Genomic DNA, 20,019 nt, shown 5'->3' on the forward strand with positions numbered 1-20,019 from the left:
CTGGTAAGAATTTAGAGACCCAGCAGTTGGGGCACAGAGGTTAATTAAACAAGGCTTCTAGCCACAAGGCCTTTTACAATTAGAGAGGCAAGAGAGATCCCCCTGAGGGTAGAGCCTCCAGAAACATCAAGGGAGGAGAAAGAGTCAGCCTAATTTACCCACATGGAACAGTCTCAGTCACTAACCAGCAAAGCTCCCTCAGGTTCCCTTCACCAAACCAGCCGCAGCCTCACTCTCCTTCCTCTTTGGAAGGGGTCACATATATGTCACTTCTAGTGCCTTCCCTTAGCCTGTGTGTCCAATCACAATAGACACTTTCTCATAGAAAGCGTAGGGGGCGGTGTGTCAATTCTGAATTCGTTATTCACTCTAGCACATGTGAGTTAGGACCTCCCAGAATTGGAAGGCGCTCTTCACATTTGGTGATTAAATCTAAAGATGGGCACTGTAGACTTATTCTAATTATCACAGTTCAATACCTGGTCAATATGATAGATCTTCAAATTCTTCAAGCAGCTATCATATCCACCATAAATATTTTCTGCTCTGCACTAAAAATGTCTAGTTTCTTTAAGGTTCTTCCTTGTCTAGCTCAGTGATGGGCAAACTTTTTAAAGAGGGGGCCAAAGGAAAGGAAATGCTCATCTGTCAGTCTGTTACTAAAGGCAACTCTTTTGAAGTTTCATTGTATTGTATCCTACTCATTGTATTCATCAGATCAGGAATAATGTTGCACAGCCAGTTAGAACATTTCAGGGGGCCACTACCAAACTACCACACTCAGAAAGAGTAACTGTCACAGAAAAATGGTTACAACTGCCAACATTTGAAATTAACACTCTCTCTCAGCTCTGTTTGAAACTCCAATTCTTTCTCAAGCCAGCTTCTCTACTTATCTCAAAACTAATAAAACAATAGTTATTTTCTAATATCATCCTTATATATACAATGACCAACATAAAACAGATTAGAAGAAGCAGTTTATGTCATTTATATCTTTATCCAAGTCACAGTTAAAAAGTTAACTAGCACAGTGTCAAGCACAAATTTTTGGGGAGATGCCCTAGAATAGAGAAACTGTAGCCCCCTGAAATGTTCTATCTGACTGCCTGACATTATTCCTAATCTGATGAATACAATGAGTAGGATACAATACAATGAAACTTCAAAAGAGTTGCCTTAGAAACAGACTGACAGATGAGCATTTCCTTTCCTTTGGCCCCCATTTTGAAAAGTTTGCCCATCACTGCCCTAGAGAATTCTTACTTCATTGATGCTGAACCAGTAACAATTATGCCTTAAATCTGGCCATCCAACCGGTTTGAATTTTATTACTCTCTAGTTCATATTTCTCCATCTTCCCCATAAGAAGAGAATGATATCCTTGATCAAAACCTTTTCTGAAATCTAAAAAGACTATGTTCCCAGAACCTCCTCTCCTCATCAACTGGCTCAGTAGTTCCCTCAGAAAAGGAGTAAGGTTTGTCTGTGATGACCTGTTCTCAATAAAATCATGGAACTTGAAAGTGCTCAGGGAAGAGGATGAAATATGGAGTAAGATAAGAAAACAAGAAGAAAAAGTTATTTGGAAAAAAGACATGATAAGAGGTCACTAAAAGAATGGGAAAGAAGTTGGGTATATTTATTGGATTGTTCAAGAAAGTAACAACTTTAGAAACTGGCAAGAAAGACAAAGGATGGATTCATTTTCACTCAGTTCCTCAATTTACTCTTCTCCCAAGTGCTACTCTTCCACCTTATCTCAACTACACACAGAAATATTAATACCGAGAGTTCCGGCAAGATGGAGGCATAGATGGAGAGAATCTTAAAACCTCCGCACCCTTACGCACCCAGATAGAAAACAATGTGCTTCGAGAAGAAAGAGGACCGAATCTAAGAACGGGACAGAGCAGGGGGAACCCTACTGCAGCACAACTAAAGAGGTACGCCAAGAAAAAGGCTTCAATACTTGAACTGTCGGGACTGAGGGTGTAGAGGGGGAATCCCAGGATCCCAAGATGCCTCCCCCACGTGCTGTGCGGAGTCTCCAGCTGCCCGGGAAATCTCAGGGCTGGTGGGTACACCAGTCGGGAGAGAGGGCCTTGCTGGCATAGGACTCAGGGAGTCAAATACAGACACTGGAGAGGTGACTGGAGGAGAAAACCAGAGAAACACAGCAAAAACGCCCAGAAGATGGTGGCTTAAAGAGAGCAAAAACCCAGAGCCCAGACAGCTTAGCTTCCTCATACCGAGATAGAGAACACAGGGTTTCAAGAGGAAAGAAAACCAGATCAAGTGGATAGCGAAGGGGGATCCCACTGCTGGAGAGCTCAGTTCAGCAAAAAAACTCTCCTTCTTGTCACCCCACCTTTTTTGTTTTTTTTTTGTTTGTTTGTTTGTTTTTCCCTCCCCTCAAGGCTTTGAGGTTTTAGCCTCAGGGCAGACTAATCCAATCCATACAGATTTAATCCCAAAAATTGGACAGACAAGAAGTCTTCCAAGGGGAGAGAAAGTAATTTACCCCTGGGGGGGAAGATCTTTCATCAAAGAACATCAAATACATCTGCTCAAATTAGAAGAACAAGGAAGGGGGAAAAAACATGAGCAAGCAACAGAAAAAGAGAAAAGAAATGACAATTTACAGCTTCTTTCAAGGAAGTGAAAAGAGAGCAAATGAAACAGAAATAGAAGAGGAAGTAGTTCCAGTGAACTAGACACAGGCTTTGGAAGATCTCAAAATTCAATTAACTCAAGAATTTAAAACTCAATTCAAGAACTTCAGGAACTCAAAAAACAATAAAGAGAGGCTGAAGACAATTTGAAAAAGGAAATACATGAGCTAAAACAAGAAAATAAAGTATTAAAAGCCAGAATTGGCCAGCTTGAAAATGAAGCAAAGAAGGCAAAAGATGATCTACAAAGAAAATCGGACCAGAAAGAGAAGGATGACCAAAAAGCCAGGGATGAAATTCAGTCTTTAAAAAAACAGAACTCAACAACTAGAAGAAAATGACTTCACAAGGCAGCAAGAATATATTAAACAAAATAAAAAACATGAAAAATTTGAGGAGAATATGAAACACCTCATTGATTCAACCAAAGATCTGGAGAACAGAGCTAGAAGAGATAACTTAAGAATTATTGGTTTACCAGAACATCATGATAAAAGAAAAAGTTTAGATAGCATTTTACAAGAAATTATGGGAGAAAATTGCCCAGGAATTCTTGAACAAGAAGGAAAAGTGGAAATTGACAGGATCCACAGATCACCTCCTATATTTAATCCACAACTGACAACTTCCAGGAACATTATAGCCAAGTTCAAAAACTACCAGACCAAGGAAAAAATATTACAAGCTGCTAAAAAGAAGTCATTCAGATATCAGGGAACCACAGTTAGGATAACACAGGATCTGGCTGCACCTACATTGAAGGACCGGAAGGCATGGAACACAATATTCCGGAAAGCAAGAGAACTGGGGCTACAACCAAGAATCAACTATCCAGCAAGACTAGCGATATTATTGCAGGGGAAAATATGGTCATTCAATAAAATTAAGGATTTCCAAACATTCATCAAGAAAAAACCGGACTTAGAGAGTTTGCTGCCCAAACCCAGAACTCAAGAGAATCAATATAAGATAATTAAGAGAATGGGGGGAGGAGAAAAAAAATTATTTTCTTTAAGGGACACAACAAATTCAATCAATTTATATCCCAAGAAGAAAAGAAGGTATTGGCAAATATTAAAAATTATTATTACTAACAGGGTAACTAGAAGAAGTTTACATAGAGGGAACAGGGACTAACTGTATAGGATGAAATGTCAAGAGATATATAAATATATATATATATATGTATGTATGTATGTATGTATAAATATATACAAAACTAGGGGGGAAGAAGATAACAATAAGAAAAAAGGAAAGCAAACAAAAAGGAATAAACTTATATTCCATAAAGAAGCACATGGGATCAACAAGGGAAAAATAACAATACATTGTAAGGGTAAAGAGGTTAGAGAGAGGGAATATTCAATACTTAAGTGCACTGAAATCAACTTAGAGAAGAACAATCAGATCCAAAGGGGCAGAAAATTGATTCATGCCATATAGAGAAGTAGAAGGGTAACAAAGGGACTGGCGGGGAGGGAAGCAATACTAGGGAGGGAAAGGGCTTGGGGGGAGCAACCCATGGCTTTAAAGAACAATAAGAGGGGAATAAGAAGGGAGGGGGGAGAAAGGTAAGCACAACAAGGGAGGGGATTATAGGAACTGATTAAAAACAAAACACTGGTATAGAAGGAAACAGTGAAAGAAGAAAGAACAGGACTAGGAGAGAGAATCAAAATGTCTGGGAATGCAGAGTTGATAATTATAACTCTGAATGTGAATGGGATGAACTCACCCATAAAACAGAAGCAAATAGCAGAGTGGATTAGAAACCAAAACTCAACCATATTTTGTTTACAAGAAACACATATTAGTCAGACAGACAGACATAGAATGAAAATGAGAGGATGGAACAAAATCTTTTGGGCTTCTAATGAGAAAAAGAAGGTAGGGGTGGCTATCATGATCTCTGACAGAGCCAAAGTAAAAATAGATAAGGTTAAAAGAGATAGGGAAGGTTACTACATCCTAATAAAAAGCAGTATAAACAATGAAGAAATATCAGGACTCATTATGTATGCACCAAACGGAATAGCTTCCAAATTTCTGAAGGAGAAGCTAGTGGAGCTCAAGGATGACATAGATAGCAAAGCCATACTAGTGGGGGACCTGAACCTTCCCCTATCAGATCTTGATAAATCAAACCAAAAAATAAATAAGAAAGAGGTAAGAGAGGTGAACGAAACCCTAGAAAAATTTGAGGTAATAGATATTTGGAGAAATATAAATAGAGACAAAAAGGAATACACCTTCTTTTTCAGCAGCACATGGAACATTCACAAAGATAGACCATGTAATAGGGCATAGAAACATGGCAAACAAATGCAAAAAAGCAGAAATAATAAATGTAACCTTCTCAGATCATAATGCAATAAAAACAGTGATTAGTAAGAATACATGGAAAAGCAAACCAAAAACTAATTGGAAATTAAATAATATGATTCTCCAAAATAATTTAGTGAAAGAACAAATCACAGAAACAATTAATAATAATTTCATTGAAGACAATGACAATGATGAGACATCTTACCCAAACTTATGGGATGCAGTCAAAGCAGTTCTAATAGGAAAATTTATATCACTGAGTGCATATATTAACAAATTAGGGAGGGCAGAGGTTAATGAATTGGGCATGCAACTTAAAAAACTAGAAAATGAACAAATTAAAAATCCTCAGATAAAAACTAAATTAGAAATACTAAAAATCAAAGGAGAAATTAATAAAATTGAAAGTAAAAGAACTATTGGATTAATAAATAAGACCAGAAGCTGGTATTTTGAAAAAACAGATAAAATAGACAAAGTATTGGGTAATCTAATTAAAAAAAGGAAAGAAGAAAACCAAATTAATAGTATCAAAGATGAAAAAGGAAACCTCACCTCTAATGAAGAGGAAGTTAAGGCAATCATTAAAAACTATTTTGTCCAATTATATAGCAATACATTTAACAATCTAGGTGATATGGATGAATATTTGCAAAAATATAAATTGCCTAGATTAACAGCAGAAGAAATAGAATACTTAAATAATCCAATATCAGAAAAAGAAATTGAACAGGCCATTAAAGAACTCCCTAAGAAAAAATCACCAGGGCCTGATGGATTCACAAGTGAATTCAATCAAACATTCAAAGAACAATTAATCCCAATACTATACAAATTATTTGATATAATAAGCAAAGAAGGAATCTTTCCAAACTCCTTTTATGACACAAATATGGTAGTGATTCCAAAGCCAGGCAGATCAAAAAGAGAAAGAAAATTACAGACCAATCTCCTTAATGAACATAGATGCAAAAATCTTAAATAGAATACTAGCAAAAAGACTCCAGCAAGTGATAAAGAGGGTTATTCATCATGAAGGGGTGGGATTTATACCAGGAATGCAAGGATGGTTCAACATTAGGAAAACCATCCACATAATTGACCATATCAACAAGCAAACCAACAAAAACCACATGATAATCTCAATAGATGCAGAAAAAGCCTTTGACAAAATACAGCATCCATTCCTACTGAAAACACTAGAAAGTATAGGAATAGAAGGTTCTTTCCTAAAAATAATAAACAGTATATATCTTAAACCATCAAAAAGCAATCGTTAAAGATGACAAAAGATAAGAATAATCAATGTTGAAGTGGCTGTGGAGAAAGGCAGTCATACTTTATTGATGCAACTGAATTCTCATAACCTTTCTGTAAAGCAATTTGGATTTTGTAAATAAAGTAACCAAAATGTCCATACCCTTCACCCCAGATAATTCTAGTGCTAGGCAAAGACCCAAAAAGGTCATTGATAAAAAGAAATCCTCCATATAGAACTGTATATTTATAGCAGGGTTTCTTGTGCTAGCACAGAAATCAAAATAAAATAGATATTCTTAAATTGGAGAATGTCTCAACAAATTATGGTATGTGAATGAAATATATTACTGTTATAAGGCTTACATAAATGGATTCCAAATACAGAACTCAGAAAACATTATACACAGCGAATACAAGAGTGTTAATGGAGGAATAGCAAACAAAGAACAATGTAAAATGAATGTTTTGAAAATGTTATTAGATGTTTGATAGAATAGAGATTGGAGAAGATACCCTTACTCCCACCCCTTTGTATAAGTTTGGTCCATAGGTACAGAACATTTAATAGTGTCAGCTTTTATTATATGTATCAGATAATCCTGTCTCCTGCTATAAGCTAGTTATCAGTCTCTTGCCACCTAGCCTCAATTAAAATCACAGGACCAAATTTTTCCATAGAATGTAAAACTCTAATTCAGTTTACTTGTTAAACTATACTTCATACATGTGTATATACCCTTAAAATGGTTTATTTCCTTTCTTAACTGTGGAACCAAGATATGAAAACATGCTCCAGATGATATCCAACAGAGGCAGAGGATAGTAGAATTATCATCTTCCAATTCCTGGAAGTCATCCCCCTCCTAAGATGGGCCAAGATTGCATTAAGTTTTTGGTTGCTATTGCTGATTTATATGAAACTTGCAAACTACTGGAAAGTAAAGATTTATCTAGCAACTATCATATGCCCATTCTCTCACATTATATTTGTGCAGCAGATATTCTGTAGTCAATGCAAGACTTTACATTGATCTCTATAAAATTTCATCTTATTAAATTAAGCCCAACGTTCTAACCTGTCAAGATCCTTTTTGGGTATTGTTTCTGTCATCCAAGTACATGACTGTTCATCATTTTTCTGTATTTCAGTTTATTAATCAAGAGTTGCTAAGGTCTCTTCTGATGCTAAGGGTTAATTATTTTATTTGGCATTTTAAAAATAACCTTTTTAACTTATGACATGCTTCCTAAGCTTTACTTTTTTATTATACAAATGGGGCCCAATAATGTTTTATTTTGTCTTTGTATTACTCATTGTCTAACAATGTCTGGCACATACAAGACGTATAAAAATTCATATTGACTATTATGTATGGGCAACAAAGAAATTATCTTGTTTTCACTTATCGGTGCCAGTTACTGAAAATAGTACAACTGAACCAAATTGTTGATTTCAAGAAATATTTACTGAATGACTATGACATCAACAATCAATCATTCCTGACTGGTAACAACAAAATAACATTAAAAAGTATAAGAAATAGTTATTTTACTCTAATAGTGCATGATATGGTACAAGAGATGACACTAGTACCTGAAACCATCACAGATTATCAAACAGAGATTTGTTGCTTAGGATGAGTTTAAAATAAGAGACTTCTGAAAGCTCTTGAACTCTAAGTTTATTCATATTAAGTGTTAAATTACCATCAAAGCACATAATTTTAAGTAGATTATTATTAAACATTTTAATTGGGAGGGCAAAGTAAAGATAACATTCTGAGATTTTGTTAGTGAAAAGTCTGTTTCCTTGATGTATGTTTATTAAAGTGAATGTGTTTGTGGCAAAATAATTATTACCTGTTAAATTAGCAGCATCCGTGGGGCTCAGCTGTAACCAATGTCTAGCATCTGAGTCAACAGTAATATCAGTTGGTGTATTCAGTTCTTGATCTTCTTCAAATGGATGCCATGGATTCAATGTTATCTCTACCTCATTATTATAGCCCAGAGATGTGTCACTGCTAACACTTTCACCTAACACAACCAGGAAAGTTAAGAGAAGTAGATAATGAATAACTGGAAAAGTTTTCTTTTCAAAATTACAATTAAAGTGCTTAGCTAAATCAGAGAACATCCAAGTAACTGGAACAGATAAACAAGATGCATAGTGGTATACTCAGAAAATACCCAGAAAACAGATAAGAGCCCAAGGAGTATAGCAAAATCTAAATTTCTACATTCAAAGTCTGCCTAGTGTCTGAAACCTTCTGTCAAAAAGTTTCAGAAATTGCTTTAAAAGACCTTAATGATGTTAATCTTGATAATACATATCGAGTCATAAGTTAAACTCAAAGAATATGTAACCTGGAGACCATTCGAATACAGTCAAAAGTTAGGTTTTTAAAAAAATAATCTTCCTTCCTTCCTTCCCTCCTTCTTTCCTTCCTCCCTCCCTCCATTCCTTCCATTCTTCCTCCCTCCCTCCCTTCCTTCGATTCTTTCTTTCTTCCTTCTTTCTTTCCTTTCTCCTTCCTTTCTTCCTTCCTCCCTCCTTTCTTCCTCCGTCCCGTCCTTCCTTCCTTCCTCTTTTCCTTCCTTCCTCCCTCCCTTCTTTCCTCCCTTCCTTTTCTGTCTATCTCTTAAACCTTTACTTTCCATCTTGGAATTTTGTTAGTGAATTTTGTTAGTAAAGAGTGGTAAGGGCTAGGCAATGGGGGTTAAGTGACTTGCCCAGGGACACACAGCTAGGAAGTGTCTGAAGGCAGATTTGAAGCCAGGATCTCCTGTCCCTATGCCCAGTGGTCACCTACTGGACCACTCTGCTGTGTCCCTATAAATTATTTACTAAGAACTTCTTATGGTTTTGCCTTAATGGGAAGCTGGTTTACCTTCCAGAGTTAGTGTGTTCTGCTAATTAAGATAAAGACTAATGCAGATTTATATTTTATTACTTTCAACTATGATTACTTTAATAAATAAACTTTTTTAATAATGGTAAATTTTTGTCAACCAAAGCAAAATAAATCCACAGAAAGATAAAAAGTTAGTGTTTATCATGAGCAACATTGAAAAGAAAAGGCTTTGATTAAAAAAAAAGAAAACTTCTTTACAAGATAAAGTTAGGCAACACAAAAATAAATTTAAAAAAGAACAAATAAAAAGATATTTTTGTTCTATACTATAGCTATTAATAGAAATTTACAGAAAGGGGAGAAAAAATGGGAAACAAAAAAAGATAGAAACACCTAGAGATGTGGACATAGAATCTCATGAAGTAGCAATTTCCATTTCAAGACCTTTTAAGAAGTTGCCATAGTACATTTAAAGTCATACTGAGGCATTTTGTACAACTAAAAGCATATACTATAATGATTATCCTTCTTTGGTACTTGCTTATTGAACCAGATCTACTCTTAGCTGAAGGTTTTCCATCCCTGTTCTGACCAGTACCGTAGTGCTTCATTAAACTGAAAAAATAATACAATATGGTGTTTCATGAGTGAATTTTCCAAATCACTGGATTCTTACTCACTTGAAATTAAACTTTTTATAATCATTAATTTTAATGGAAATATTTCTAAAACATATTTCCTTAGCTTATTAAATATTATGCTGAGCAAAATTTAACTTTTAATAAATGATCAAAGAAAACTACTAGGAATAAAGATTATCATACCATGTTGTAAAACAGTTATATATCTTCAAGAAGCTACTAAAATATATAGGGCTGTCGGTTTCAATACTAATATTATTCTATTGCTACACTTTAAAGCTCTATTATCTCCCTTTAATAATTGTCTCTCTGATTGCCATTAATTATCACTTCTTACTATATCCTTCTAGCAGTCTACCACCTTACTGCAATGACTACAACAAAGAAAGAATAAAGTTTGTCAGGGAAAATCAGATAGTCAAAATTATTCAAATAGGACTATTTTTCACCCATTAACTTTTCAGTGAGGATATGAAAATGGATCTATGCAATTTCTATTAGGGAGTTTTGTGGTTCTTTTCTTATTGCTCAAGGGTTACTTTGGATGGTGGAGGTTGAAAGATGTCTGAGCAAAGAATAAGGAGATTATTACTATAGGATTTTCCCATTGTTCTTAGTACCTTTTTCACAATTCCGAATGTACTTTGTTTTTCAAATATTTATTTGAATTAAAGAGGCTGATAAAAGTTTCTGCATATATAATATTTGTGGAATTTATCTAGGAACTGAAATAACTAAAAGCTGTGGAAAGGATTTCATTTTTCGCTGACATTTTGCTATAGTAATCAAACAATAATTTGTTCCATTAAATCTCTGCCCAGGGAAATATGTTACTGTGCAAATTCATAGTTAACCAGGAAATTTGGCTAAACAAAATACTTCCCTTAAAACAGTGAGGTTACTGAAAATGGAAATAGGAAAACAGTTCCTAGAACTTACTTTTTTGCCTTTCTCTACATTTTCCTTCTGTCTGCTGCAAATCATCTTTTAGATCTATTTCAGCTGCGCTGCTACTTCTTCGCACTAAAACCTTCAAAGAGAAATCATATTATACTTGTTTATTACGAGACATTTTTCATTTTAAAGAGACCACAGGATTTTCTAGCATACATTTCTGACAGCTAGACAATAGGAGAAGCAAAAAAGGAATGCCATAATATTCTGCATCTATGTTAAATGTTTATAAATTTCCATAAAGAAATTATTAATTACTGAAAATTGACTCCACTGGAAATCAGTCCACATGAACAGTGGAAAATAAAGGATGTAATAGTAGAAATCTGGAAGAAGGATGAAGGAAACAGTTTTTCCCCCCAACATGGAAAGACTAACAATTAAAAGTTCAGTGCATTGTAAAATTAATGGATGAAAAGAGCACATAAATTCCTAATTTAGTGGACAATCTGATGTATTTAGCCCGATTCAATTACTGAAAAGGAAATAAACTATTCATTGTTTTTTTGGAGATTTGTAACATGTCATAGGGTTAAGACAGTGGAAAAAGTAACTTCTTTAAAAGGCATATTGAAGATGGAGGCAGAGTAAAAAGCAGCACTTAACCTCTCCTAACCGAAAATGCAGGACTCCTCAAGGGGACGTAAAAAACAAATCCAGAAGAGGGGAGTGACCCCACAACAGGGCACAGCGTGGAAGGTACATTGAATCAGGGCATTTCCATACTAAAAAGGGGTGAAACAGCTCTCACTAAATCCTGGGCTGAGCAACCCTCCCACCACACACACACACCACCTACAACACCAAAGATAGCTCAAAAGAAATAGAGCAAGTTTGGGGCACCCATTGAGTCATTGGCAGCTCCAGGGCCTGTTCCTGAGAGCAGCAAGACTTAGGACCCCAAAAGGCTAAAGAACGCACATGGACTTTGAGAGCAGACACTGAGCGCAGGCATAGGTGAAGGTGGACACAGGCACGTGCGCAAGTGAGCGAAGGCTCTGAAAACCTGAGGGGGGAACCAGTGCAGACGGGTATATGACTGTGGAGGCAGCTCCCTGAGACTTGTAAAGGAACATCCAGCAGAGGATCAAGCAAGGGGGTCAACCAAGGGGCTTGACCTTGAGAACAACCAGACCTGAGGCCTCAGGAGCCTAAAGAGAGCAGACAGACCCTGAGCGTAAGGATAAAGCTGATAAGGGGCTGGGCTAACAATGACAATCCAGAATCAGGAAACCCAGAAGAGAAAGATTAACAACAAGAAGAAGAAATCTTTAACACTCAACAACTTTTACACAGAGAAAATCCAGACAACCGAGCAAACAGAAGAGGAGAACAAACATGCAATCACAACCGGACCCTCCCAAAATAATGAAAACTGGTCACAAACTCTTGAAGAGTTCAAATCTGAGATGACGAGAAAGTTGGAAAAGATTTGGCTAGAGAAATGGGAAATAGCTCAAAAGGAAATCAGGCAAGAAAATAACAGTTTAGAATGCAGAATTTTGCAATTGGAAAGTGAGGCTCAGAAATCAAATGAACTGATAAGCAAACTGAACAACAGAAATGACCAGATTGAAAACCAGTCCCTAAAGGCTAGAATTGAGCAATTAGAAGCTAATGATCTCTCAAGACAGCAAGAACAAATAAAACAAAGTCAAAAGACTGAAAAAATAGAAAGAAACATGAAATATCTCAATGAGAAAGTGACAGACCAAGAAAACCGGTCTAGAAGAGACAATTTGAGAATCATTGGTCTCCCTGAAAAAGCAGAAATTAATAGAAATTTGGACTCCACACTAAAAGAAATTATTCAGCAAAATTGCCCTGAAGTTTTACATCAAGAGGGCAATATAGATATTGAAAGGATCCATAGATCACCCTCTACACTAAACCCAGAAAAGACAACGCCCAGTAATATAATAGCCAAATTCAAGAGCTTCCAACTAAAAGAAAAAAATCTTACAAGAAACTAGAAAGAGACAATTCAGATATCAAGGATCACCAATCAGGATCACACAGGATCTGGCAGCCTCCATGCTAAAAGTCCGCAAGGCTTGGAATATGATATTCAGAAAGGCAAGAGAACTGGATTTACAACCAAGGATCACCTACCCATCAAAACTGACTACATTCTTCCAGGGGAAAGTTTGGGCATTCAACAAGATAGAAAATTTCCAAGCATTTGCACAGAAAAGACCAGGACTAAATGAAAATTTTGATATCCAACCACAAAAATCAAGAGAAACATGAAAAGGTAAATAAGAAACAGAAGGGAAAGTAAGAAAACTCATATTTTTTTAAATTTGCCTCTTTAAGGGCTTCAATAAGATCTAATTATTGGTACTCCTATGTGGGGAAATGTTATGTATAATTCTCTGTAGTGAACTCTGTTCACCATTATAGTAGCATTCACTATTATAATAATTAGAAGAATTATTCATAGGGAAAGGCTGGAATACTAAATGGTCTAAGATAATATGGGTAGGAAGGAAAGAAGGAGATGAATAGTAGAGGACACCAAGAGAATCTTGAAGGAATAAGAAAAATAGGATATTCTATTACACACAAAGAGGGCATGGGAAGGGGAGGGGACAAATACTATTATAAGAAGGAGAGGAAGAGAGCATTAAGAGGTAATATTTAAACCTTACTCTTAGTGTAATCAACGTGGAGAGGGAAGAGTAGCTATACTATCCATTGGGATATAAAACTCTTATCTAACCCTACTGAGAAAGTCAGAAGGGATAAACCAAGGGGAGCAGAGAAGTGAGGAGGTCAAAAAAGGGAGGGGAGAAGGGGAAGGGAAATCATTAGGCCTTTAAAAATAAAAAGAGGGGAATAATAAGAGAGGGCATAGAATGGGAAGTTAATCAAGGGAGAGAATAAGGGATACTGGCTTAAAGCAAACCACTGGTTTAAAAGGAAATAGTTTAAGAAGAAGGGGTAGGAATAGGGGAGGACACGAAAATGTCAGCGAATGCACAACTGATAATTATAACTCTGAATGTGAATTGGATGAACTCGCTCATAAAACGGAAGCAAATAGCAGAGTGGATTAGAAACCAAAATCCTACCATATGTTGTCTACAAGAAACACATATGAGGCAGGTGGACATACACAAGTTTAAAATAAAGGGCAGTATTAAAGATGAAATGGGAGACCTCACCTCTAATGAAGGGGAAATTAAGGCAATCATTAAAAACTATTTCACCCAATTATATGGCAACAAATATAACAATTTAGGAGATATGGATGAATATTTACAAAAATATAAATTGCCTAGATTAATAGCAGAAGAAATAGAATACCTAAATAATCCCACATCAGAAAAAGAAATCGAACAAGCCATCAAAGAACTCCCTAAGAAAAAATCACCAGGACCTGATGGATTCACAAGTGAATTCTATCAGACATTCAAAGAGCAGCTAATCCCAATACTATACAAATTATTTGATATAAGCAAAGAGGGAGTCCTACCAAATTCCTTTTATGACAAAAGTATGGTAATGATTCCAAAGCCAGGTAGATCAAAAACAGAGAAAGAAAACTATAGACCAATCTCCCTAATGAACATAGATGCAAAAATCTTAAATAGAATATTAGCAAAGAGACTCCAGCAAGTAATTAAGAAGAGCATCCACCATGATCAGGTGGGATTTATATCAGGAATGCAAGGATGGTTCAACATTAGGAAAACCATCCACATAATTGACCATATCAACAGTCTAACAAACAAAAATCACATGATTATCTCAATAGATGCTGAAAAAGCCTTTGTCAAAATACAGCATCCATTCCTATTGAAAACACTGAAAAGTATAGGAATAGAAGGACCTTTCCTAAAAATAATAAACAGTATATACCTAAAACCATCAACAAACATCATATGCAATGGGGATAAATTAGAAGCCTTCCCAATAAGATCAGGAGTAAAACCAGGATGCCCATTATCACCTCTATTATTCAACATAGTACTAGAAACACTAGCAGTAGCAATTAGAGAAGAAAAAGAAATTGAAGGTATCAAAATAGGCAAGGAGGAGACTAAGCTATCACTCTTTGCAGATGATATGATGGTATACTTAAAAAATCCTAGAGAATCAACTAAGAGGCTGGTAGAAATAATCAACAACTTTAGCAAAGTTGCAGGATACAAAATAAATGCACATAAATCATCAGCATTTCTATACATTTCCAACACATTAGAGCAGCAAGAGGTAGAAAGAGAAACACCATTTAAAATCACCCTAGAAAATATAAAATACTTGGGAATCTATCTATCAAAACAAACACAGCAATTATATGAGAACAACTACAAAACACTTTTCAAATAAATAAAACTGGATCTCAACAATTGGAAAGACATTAATTGTTCATGGGTAGGTCGAGCTAACATAATAAAAATGACCATCCTACCCAAATTAATATACCTATTTAGCGCCATACCTATCAAATTACCAAAAAACTTCTTTACTGAATTAGGAAAAACTATAACAAATTTCATTTGGAATAACAAAAGATCAAGAATATCAAGGGAAATAATGGAAAAAAAATGTGAAGGAAGGGGGCCTAGCAGTACCAGATATTAAACTATACTATAAAGCAGCAGTCATTAAAAGAATATGGTACTGGCTAAGAGATAGAAAGGAGGATTAGTGGAATAGACTTGGGGTTAATGACATCAGCAAGACAGTGTTTGATAAACCCAAAGAGCCCAACTTTTGGGACATGAATCCACTATTTGACAAAATCTGCTAGGAAATTTGGAAAACAATATGGGAGAGATTAGGTTTAAATCAACATCTTACACCCTACACCAAGATAAATTCAGAATGGGTGAATGACTTGAATATAAAGAGGGAAACTATAAATAAGTTAAGTGAACATAAAATAGTATACCTGTCAGATCTCTGGGAAGGGAAAGATTTTAAAACCAAGCAAGAGTTAGAGAAAATTACAAAATGTAAATTAAATGGTTTTGATTATATTAAGCTAAAAAGCTTTTGTACAAACAAAAACAATGTAGTCAAAATCAGAAGAGAAACAACAAATTGGGAAAAAATCTTTATAACGAAAAACTCTGACAGGGGTCTAATTACTCAAATATACAAGGAGTTAAATCAATTATATAAAAAATCAAGCCATTCCCCTATTGATAAATGGGCAAGAGACATGAATAGGCAATTTTCAGGTAAAGAAATCAAAAGTATCAATAACCACATGAGAAAGTGTTCTAAATCTCTAATAATTAGAGAAATACAAATAAAAACAACTCTGAGGTACCACCTCACACCTAGCAGATTGGCTAAAATTAAAGAAGGGGAGAGTAATGAATGCTGGCGGGGAAGTGGCAAAATTAGGACATTAATGCATTGCTGGTGGAGTTGTGAACTGATGCACCCATTCTGGCTGGCAATTTGGAATTATGCTCAAAGAGCTATAAAAGAATGGCTGCCCTTTGATCCATCCATACCATTGTTGGGTTTGTACCCCAAAGAGATCATAGATAAACAGACTTGTACAAAAATATTCATAGCTGCGCTTTTTGAGGTGGCAAAGAACTGGAAAAGGAGAGAATGTCCTTCAATTGGGGAATGGCTGAACAAACTGTGGTATATGCTGGTGATGGAATACTATTGTGCTAAAAGGAATAATAAACTAGAGGAGTTCCAGGTGAACTGGAAAGACCTCCAGGAACTGATACAGAGTGAAAGGAGCAGAGCCAGAAGAACATTGTACACATAGACTGATATACTATGGTAAAATAGAATGCAATGGACTTCTGTACCAGCAGAAAGCAATGACACAGGACAGCTCTCAGGAATTTATGGTAAAGAACACTACCCACATTCAGAGGAAGGACTACTGGAGAGGAAACATATAAGAAAAACAAATGCTTGAACACATGGGCTGAGGAGGACATGATTACGGATGTGGACTCGAAATTACCCCACCAATGCAACTAACAACAATTTGGAAATAGGTCTTGATCAATGACACATGTTAAAACCAGTGGAAATGTGGGTTGGCCACGGGTGGGGGGATTGTGGGGGGTGAAGGGGAAAGCAGGAGCATGAATCATGTAACCATGTTAAAAACGAATATTAATAAATATTTAAAAAAATAAAAAAATAAAAAAGCATATTATTAGGATAAAAATAAAGTGTCACCCATTGCGAAAATTAGGAGAAAACAAGCAATTAAAAATAAACATTTAATTACTCGAGTTAAGTGATAATTTATTCCTGTAAGCAATTAGGAATGATGCCTCATCAATATTAGAGTAATACTAGATATTTTTCAAACAATTTAAAAATTTTTGAAAAAAGTTTAATTCTCAATTTTTTATATACCTATGAAATTGCATTTCTCCCCCTAAAATTAGAAACTAGAAATGACCTCAAAATTATTTGGGATGATTTCCAACAAGAGTCTTTGACTTGTGGAGAGGGGAACCACTGACATTTATATAACTGCTGTTATTAACTTATTTTAATCTAAAATATTTAGTTATAATTCCCAAAAGAATATCAATTGGATAAAATAATTAAAGAATCTTACTGCTGGTCCTTCATGTTCTTTCTTTAAATGTCCTTTAATCTCCTGAATTTGCCTGGGGTCTGAAGAACTCAAATACTGTGAATTCTCTATTTTTTTACCTATAGAATTAAAAAAATGAATTGGATTATCAGATTAATTGTAGTCTTTAAAATAAACAATTGTTGAATTTCAGCCAAATTCTAATTAGTCAGCATGTGAGGCTCAAAAATAGGGCTTTATGTTCCAAAATGAGATAAAAACAAACATGACAACTCTTGTTCCAATGGCTATTATACATTATTTCATACATTTCTCCTGTTAGTGAAAGAATACTTAGAGTACAGTTAAAATATTTCAGAGTTACAAAGGGACCCTTAGGAATCATCAAGACAACTCTTTCATCTTACAGATCAGAAAACAGGCCCAAAGAAATTTAGTGATTTCCTGAAAGTCAAACAGAAATCTGGTGGTAGAACTGGTACTAGATCTCATACCTCCTGGTTCAGCTTAGGCTTCTTTTTATCATACACTGTATATTTATTTAATAAATGATATTTAATAAAAACAGAATGGGGACTCAAAGTTAATCAAAAAATTATAATTTTAATACTTAATGAGGAAATACTAAAATATGCCCCTTAACTGTCTTAGAAATGGAGATGATATAAAGAAAATAAGCTAATAACAGGGATATATGACATTACTGGTACACATAGTAGTTACATACAAAATAGCCAATCCCTAAACATTGTTATACTTAAAAATTAATTAATTTTAAAAAAATGAAAAAATAAAACTGATTGTTAAAAATATATGAGGAAAATTTTTAACAAATATATCCAATTGACAAGCAGTGTGGCAGTGATAAAGAGCCTGGACAGAGAGCTTGCCTTGGAGTCATGAGACCTAGATTCAAGTAAAGGTTCAAATACTTCTTGGCTGCATGACTGTAGGCAAGTCACAATCTTTCAATTGGTCCAGACTACTAACTAAGACTATAAGTTACAGATCCAATTTTTTTCCCATCTGAAAGTTCCCCATAGCCAATGAAATCACAGGAACTATCTTTACATCAGCAAAACAACATTTTTTAGCTGTGAAGATTCACAACCTTATAACAACATTACAAATAATTTACCTTGATAAGAATCAGAATATAACTGGTCAGTTATATCAGAAGTACTACTACTACGAGGTATATGTTGTTCCTGATCAACCAACAGGCAGCCAGATTCACTTCCCATTACATTTTCTGATTGTTGACATTCTTCAACTTCTGAAAAGCATTAACAGAAAATATATAGTATTTTAAATTAAAACACTTAAAATATTTTATTTTTATTTTATTTTTAAAAAATATTTTATTCTATTTTTATTTACTAGAATTGAAGTTTAATAGTTTTCAAAATAGTAAACATGATGATAAATCTTAAAATAACAAAATATTTAAATTTCCTAAGATTAATATGAAATACTGTGTAAATATTTTAATCTAGTTTTTTCAATGAATTGATCAAAGGAAAAACCTAATACAGAAAAACAAATAGTTCAGACAGTAATAATTAAAATTATTGTACAGAAAGAAAGAATGCAAATAAGCAGGGAAAGGAAGATGCTGCATAAATATTGAAGCCTGAGTATATAATTTGATAAAAGAAAAAGGAATATGAATTTACCAAAATTAAAGAAAAAGAAAATGAGAGCTAAGCTTCAATCTTATCTCTTCCTTTATTTGAAAAATAAAAACAATTTCCAAGTAAGTGCTAAGGTGAAAGTAAAGATGAGTTTTCATGAACATGAGGTAACTATAAATTACTAAATGTCTTCATTATTATGATTCAATATTGGGTATTTGTGTGTTTCTTGTTATGAGCATGGAAGTGTATGGTTCTCCAGTGTTCCAATAGATTGATGACCATATGATTGTGGATATTTCCTTCAGTAATGCATATTGCAGTTGACAAAAACCCATTCTGAGTCACACAGAGAAAATTCTGGCTCATGTTTCAGAATAACTTTATATTCATCTTATTGATTCCCCTTAACAAATATTAGTTTATTTTTTAATCTGAATAAAGTTAAAAACTTCAATTGTGTAATTTCAGATATTAAAAATTATGTACCTTACATTTTATGATCCTATGAAGTTAAAGAGCATAAAATAAACCACTAGTTATTGTTAAAGACATTACAATAGTGGGTACCCATCAATTAGGAAATGAATAGAAAAAGGAGATTGTGTAATAAAAAATGATGAACATGAAAAATTCATGGGAAAATCTGTATTAACTCATATAGAATGAAATAAGTAGGGGAAAAGATCATGATATATAATAACAATGTTATAATTGAAACATTTAAAAAACCAAACTTTCCTCATAATAATCTTACAGAACATGTCTCCCACCTCATGGCTGAGAGGCAGGACATTATCATACATATTGCCAGTTACAATCAGTATATTTGTGGTTTTGCTCAATTTTCTTCCTTGTACAAGTTCAGTTAGGGAGAAAAGAGAGAATTTTTAAATAAGTGATTTAATAACAAAAGACATAAATACTTTAAAATAAATTACATTAAAGAGATACATGAATAGGAAGAATCTAGCTTTTGACCTCAACACTAGATTGAAACTTTTCTCACTAAGGGAAGAAGGGAGGAAGGAAGGGATGGAGGGAAAGATGGAGGAAGAGAGAGAGAGTTAGAGAGAGAGAGAGAGAGAAAGAGAGAGAGAGAGAGAGAGAGAGAGAGAGAGAGAGAGAGAGAGA

General features: G+C 34.7%; 1 protein-coding gene across 2 annotated transcripts in view; it reads right to left on the reverse strand.

Moving 5' to 3' along the window:
• The window catches only part of RALGAPA2 (Ral GTPase activating protein catalytic subunit alpha 2), a 477,726-nt gene that overhangs the window by 281,293 nt on the left and 176,414 nt on the right, over positions 1 to 20,019 (reverse strand). For both annotated transcript variants that reach the window (XM_044663434.1, XM_044663433.1), the window contains exons 17-20: positions 18,390 to 18,527; positions 17,273 to 17,370; positions 10,696 to 10,786; positions 8,121 to 8,297 (exon numbers count right to left, since the gene is read on the reverse strand). In XM_044663434.1, the coding sequence (XP_044519369.1) occupies positions 8,121 to 8,297; positions 10,696 to 10,786; positions 17,273 to 17,370; positions 18,390 to 18,527 (504 nt within the window). The remainder of the gene's footprint in view (positions 1 to 8,120; positions 8,298 to 10,695; positions 10,787 to 17,272; positions 17,371 to 18,389; positions 18,528 to 20,019) is intronic.

The sequence above is a fragment of the Gracilinanus agilis genome, chromosome 2, assembly GCF_016433145.1.
Source record: "Gracilinanus agilis isolate LMUSP501 chromosome 2, AgileGrace, whole genome shotgun sequence".
NCBI classification, from domain to species: Eukaryota; Metazoa; Chordata; class Mammalia; order Didelphimorphia; family Didelphidae; genus Gracilinanus; species Gracilinanus agilis.